General features: G+C 39.0%; 1 protein-coding gene across 1 annotated transcript in view; it reads left to right on the top strand.

Annotated features, from left to right (window-relative positions):
* Nucleotides 1-255: 255 nt before the first annotated feature.
* MEP1A (meprin A subunit alpha) overlaps nucleotides 256-6,000 on the top strand; it is a 28,509-nt gene continuing 22,764 nt past the window's right edge. The window contains exons 1-4 of the mRNA XM_044925056.2: nucleotides 256-296; nucleotides 2,270-2,280; nucleotides 3,551-3,591; nucleotides 4,570-4,714. Of these exons, the coding sequence (XP_044780991.2) occupies nucleotides 256-296; nucleotides 2,270-2,280; nucleotides 3,551-3,591; nucleotides 4,570-4,714 (238 nt within the window). The remainder of the gene's footprint in view (nucleotides 297-2,269; nucleotides 2,281-3,550; nucleotides 3,592-4,569; nucleotides 4,715-6,000) is intronic.

The following is a 6,000-nucleotide window of genomic DNA, read 5'->3' as shown; positions in this document are numbered from 1 at the left end:
GAGAGGGAGACAGGGTGAGAGGATGTTGGCAGCCTCCAACCTTAGTCCTGAGCAGGTCTGGCCTGGGCTTTCATGAAGCTAGACCATGTCTGAAACACTTAAGGGAGAGTTGTCCCTCTTTCCACCTGCTGATGGCCTTCTTCTTCCACTGCTTTCTCAACTGGTTGATTCGTAAAGTGCCCTCACTGAATTCAGAGCATATCACTACATCTAAAACATTTTTTAAAATGGTATTTTTACTGTATTTCACTCAACATGATCACCAACAGCCTGCTGTGTGCCAAACCTCAGGGCAGGTACAGAAAATAAAACATGGACCTTGCCCCAAGGATTGCATAATCTGCCTTTTAACTGCAAAGGTATAGGCCCCTTCAAACCTAAGGCTTGAGGCTCCAGTCTTGCTCACTTGACACCTTGGGTCCAGAAGTGCCTGGGACTACAAATAACTGGTAACTAATTAACACCTGCAATCGAGATCATAAAAAGAAACTCACCAGGGAGAAGCTGTATCTGCTGAAGACATAAGCTCCCACCCAGAGGTTCTGCTGAGCAAAGAGGATGCCTGTCCTTTGCCAGGAGGTGTGTACATGGATAAAAGTGTTATAGTTTTCTGAGTGCTTCCTATGTTCCTGGTACTTGTGGTTTACATAGGTGGTCTCTGAATCTCAACATTAGACCCATGAAATAGGTGCCCCTCTTTTTTTTGACACATGGAAAGCAAATGCTCAAAATGCCACACCTGCCCAGTGGTAGATGTAGGATTCAATTTTTCTATTCATCTGATTTCAAGTTCACCACTTGAGTAAGTTGTGCAAATAAGTCTAAGAAGACAGGGAAAGATAAAATCTCATTCGGCTGATAGCAACCTAAATATCCATCAACAGAGGAACAGACAAAGAAGATGTGGTACAAATATACAATGGAATATCACTCAGCGATAACAAAGAATGAAATAATACTGTTTGGGGCCACATGGATGGACACAGATATTATCATACTAAGTGAAATAAAGCAAACAGAGAAAGACAAATATCATATGATATCACTTATGTGTGGAATAAAAAAAAAAGATATATTTAGCTTATTTACAAAACAGAAAGAGCCTCACAGACATAGGAAACAAACTATGGCTACCAAAGGGGAAAGGGGCAAGGAGGGAAAATTAGGAGGTTGAGACTAACATATCCACGTTACTATATATGGAATATATAAAATGGATAACCAACAAGGACCTACTGTATAGCACAGGAAACTCTACTCAGTATTTTGTAATACACTATATAGGAAAAGAATCTAAAATATATGCATATATACATATGTATAACTGAATCACTGTACACCCCAAACGAATACAACATTGCAAATCAACTATACTTCAGTTAAAAATTAAAAAAAAGATTTTTATTGAAATAACATTGAGTTTATAGACTAATATCAAATTAATGGCCATCTTTATTATACTGAGTCTTCCTGTCCATGAATATTTCATATATTAAATAAATATATATATGTGTGTATGGGAGAAGGTGATGGCACCCCACTCCAGTACTCTTGTCTGGAAAATCCCATGGATGGAGGAGCCTGGTAGGCTGCAGTCCATGGGGTCGCGAAGAGTCAGACACGACTGAGCGACTTCACTTTCACTTTTCACTTTCATGCATTGGAGAAGGAAATGGCAACCCACTCCAGAGTTCTTCCCTGGAGAATCCCAGGGACGGGGGAGCCTGGTGGGCTGCCGTCCATGGGGTCGCACAGAGTCAGACACGACTGAAGTGACTTAGCAGCCGTGTGTATAGATAGCTCTTTATGTTCTTCAATAATTACTTTATATTTACATACAACTCTAATTCATTTTTATTTAAGTAATTTGCTATCATTTTATAGATAGCTTTTATTTCTATTATGAAATGGACCTTTTACCTGTTATATTATGCTATGTATATGAATGGTTATTGCTGGTATGTAGGAATGTTACTTATTTTTATATGCTCATCTCAGTATTAACTTTTTCAAACTTCTCTAGTCTCTGGAACTTGAGCTTTTCTGTGAAACTTTGTATCTGTCCTCAAATCAGCAAAGATATTTTCTCTTGTGACTTCAATGCTACAGAACATATGTAAGGGTCAAAGTTTCTAATATGACAGCCAGAGCAAGGTCCAAGGTGTCTTTGCTTATTACAAGGTGTCTGCTAAAATCTGTTCACTTGCCACAATGATTTGGATGAGATTGGCTTGCATTATTCCTTTCATCTTGTTTTTTGCCCACATAGCAGCTGTATCGGTAAGTAGAGTTCTGCTCTTCAGGGTATTTAGAAATATTAATTCTAGTATATGTTATCCTTTTTCTGCATATTTATTTCTTTTCAGATTAACCATCTTTCTAAAGGAAATGGTAAGAACTAATTGAAATACATAGAGAGTTTTCTGAACTTTCATTTGCTTAGCAAGACTGATAACAATTTTATCCCCACTTTTAACAGTATATGATGGAGAATTTGACGAACAGAAGGATATTTCAGAAATCAACTTAGGTGGGTATAATTTCTGCCATTATTAATGTCTTTAAATAATTTAAAACCCTGCGATAGAATTGCTGAAAATCTCTTAACTTTCAGAGTATGATATTGAGTAACTTTAGGAGAGAACTATACATTGGTGCCTCATTAGAATTTGCAGCATTTCTGAAAAATGGAAACATGAGAAGAGAATAATGGTTAGACTGAATTTTCTAGAACTAGTGAGTATTCAGTGGCTCTAGAAATAAATAACAAGATTTTTGTTTATAAAAAAATTCGTTTTTCCAGTTTGCAGTTTGACATGATCACCCAGTACCTCACTTCCTATTTCAGAAGTCCCATTTCGATCCCTCTAGTGCAAGAGTTTTGATACCAATGACCAAAAAGTTTCCTTCTAATTCACCTCTCACTTTTTAAGATTCTTGGACAAGGTTTCTTTTTTTTCATTGAAGTGTAGTTGATTTACACTATTATATTCCTTTCAGATGTACAACATCATGATCAAATATTTTTATAGGTAATACTCCATTCATAGTTACTATAAGATATTGGATCTATTTCTTATGCTGTACACCATGTCTTTGTGACATTTATTTTATAAACAGTAGTCTGTATTTCTTTATCCCCTACCCCTCTCTTGCCCTTCCCAACCTCCTTTTCAATCTTCACTGGTAAACAGTTTGTTCTCGGTGTCTATGTTTGTGCTTTATTATTCACTAGTTTGTTTTATTTTTTAGATTTCACATGTAAGTGATAACACAGAATACTTGTCTTTCTCTGTCTGACTTATTTTACTAAGCAGAATACCCTCTAAGTTTTCATGTTCCAAAAAATGGCAACAGTGGATGTGACAATATATGATATTTATTAGCTATTTACATTTGTTCAATTAAAATGAATTTTTGTATCATTTTAAAAGGAGTTTAACCACATAAAGATGAAAAACTAAAGACAACAATGGAAAAGACTCATTTTATCAGAGATGCATTTTAGCACTTCTTGTTCAAATATTTCTCTTTTTAAATCCACATCTAGCTGCAGGCTTGGACCTCTTTGAAGGGGACATCCTCCTGCAGGTGAGTACCTTCTGTGACACCAGAACATTCCCACAGGACTGGATGTGACAGTACAGTGGGCCTCTGCTCTGTGTCCAGCCCTGAGATGACCGTTATGAAAATGAAAGAATCTCAGCCATAATTTGTATGCACAAAGACTTCCGCTGTGGTTGCTGGTTAAAAAAAAAAAAAGATGAAAACATTAGTGACCAGAAAAAAGAGTCTATAATTATTAAATTGCTTGTCCACCCAATTTTCCTAAGAAGTGAAAAATGAGAGAGAAGGAAATCCACCACCATACTGAAAGTGACTATTTCAGTTTTGAAGAAATGTAGGTCTTTCTCGTTGTTGTTCAATTGCTGAGTCACGTCCGACTTTGCAGTCCCATGGACTGCAGCATGCCAGGCTTCCCTGTCCTTCACCAACTCCCAGAGTGTGCTCAAACTCATGTCCATTGAGTCGGTGATGCCATCCAACCATCTCATCCTCTGTCACCCCCTTCTCCTCTTGCCTTCAATCTTTCCCTGTATCAGCGTCTTTTCCAATGAGTAGGCTCTTCTTCAGGTGACCAAAGTATTGGAGCTTCAGCTTCAGCATCAGTCCTTCCAATGACTATTCAGGGTTGGTTTTCATTAGGATTGACTGGTTTGATCCACTTGCAGTCCAAGGGACTCTCAGGAATCTTCACCACCACAGTTAGAAAGCATCAATTCTTTGGCCCTCAGTCTTCTTCATGGTCCAACTCTCACATCCGTACGTGACTACTGGAAAAAACATAACTTTGACTATATGGATCTTTGTCAGCAAAGTAATATCTCTGCTTTTTAATATGCTGTCTAGGTTAGTCATAGCTTTTCTTTCAAGGAGCAAGCATTCTTTATTTGGTCTTAAAAATTTCTCTGGAAATTTCTATATTGTCTATAATGAACATTTATTGTTTTTATAATTGGAAGACAACTTGACTATTTGAATAGTGTGACAGATTGTTTGTGATGTGAGAGTTTACAGAAGGGGAAAGGAAGCCAAAGAGACCAGCCATCCAGTCAGCTTTGCCTTTTGTTTCTGCAGAATTCCAGAAATGGCCTGAGAGACCCGAGCTCCAGGTGGAAGTTCCCCATTCCTTACATCCTGGCCGACAATCTGGGTAACATTAATTGTTTTTCATTAGAAGCCTTGAGTTGAACTCTTCTCTCTCCCCTCTCTTCCTGGTCATCAGCTTCAAAGTTGAGTAACTGCCAACATCTAAGGGAGTCTCTAAGCTCTGAGGATTCTTTATCTCATGGAAACCCATGCTGCTTAACCAGTCTAAGATACAGAATGTCAAATAGTACTTTTTGAAATGCAGAACACACTAACATGTTAATTAGACCAAGAGAGCAACACAAAGGACAAAAATGAAATACAGTTTGACATCATAGCAATGAAAAATGTGCACTTGAAATAAGAGTTGTTTAAGTGACTCTAAATATGGAGAAGGCAATGGCACCCCACTCCAGTACTCTTGCCTGGAAAATCCCATGGAGGGAGGAGCCTGGTGGGCTACAGTCCATGGGGTCACACAGAGTCGGACATGACTGAGTGACTTCACTTTCACTTTCATGCACTGGAGAAGGAAATGGCAACCCACTCCAGTGTTCTTGCCTGGAGAATCCCAGGGACGGGGGAGCCTGGTGGGCTGCCGTCTATGGGGTCACACAGAGTCGGACATGATTGAAGCGACTTAGCAGCAGCAGCAGCAAATATGGTACCAGGATACCAATTTCAGCATAATGATTTCTTCCCTTTCTGTTGCAAAACAAACATGTCACACTTTTGAGAAATAGAAAAGGCTATATTTCATATGTTCATCATTCTCGACCCTTGGTATTAAAATTTTCTACTCTTCTCTGTCTCAGGAGAAAGGACAATATAAGTTAGATTTTGCTCATTGTTGGAAATAATAGCTGGTGGAAGTAAAATAAATATTAGAAGCCATGTGTGGACACTGGCTGACCTCAAGCAGCTGACTGACAGCTCAACAGCCACGATGACGCGATGCCTGTCTGGGAGGCCCGTCCTCTGTGGATGGGAAGACTCCAGAGCAGAGGGGAAGCTAGGACAGTGTTGCTCAATCTTGATGAGCTGCTGGGCTGCTCCTGCTCTCAGGAGACGTAGATTGTGTTTCAAGATTTTCCATCACTTTTATCAGTGTTGCTTCCAGCGTCTTTTCTGGTGAAGAGTTACATAGAAACAAATGTTATTGTTCTCAGTTATGTTCTTCATTGGAGTATAATTGCTTTACAATGTTGTGTTAATTTCTGCTGTACAGCAAAGTGAATCTGCTGTGTGACTACGTATATCTCCTCCCTCTTGAACTTCCCTTCCTCCTCCCCTCCCAATCCCACCATTCCAGGTCATCACAGAGCACCGAGCTGAGCTCCCTGTGCTATA

The sequence above is a fragment of the Bubalus bubalis genome, chromosome 2, assembly GCF_019923935.1.
Source record: "Bubalus bubalis isolate 160015118507 breed Murrah chromosome 2, NDDB_SH_1, whole genome shotgun sequence".
Taxonomy (NCBI): domain Eukaryota; kingdom Metazoa; phylum Chordata; class Mammalia; order Artiodactyla; family Bovidae; genus Bubalus; species Bubalus bubalis.
This window is presented reverse-complemented; position numbering and strand designations above follow the sequence as displayed.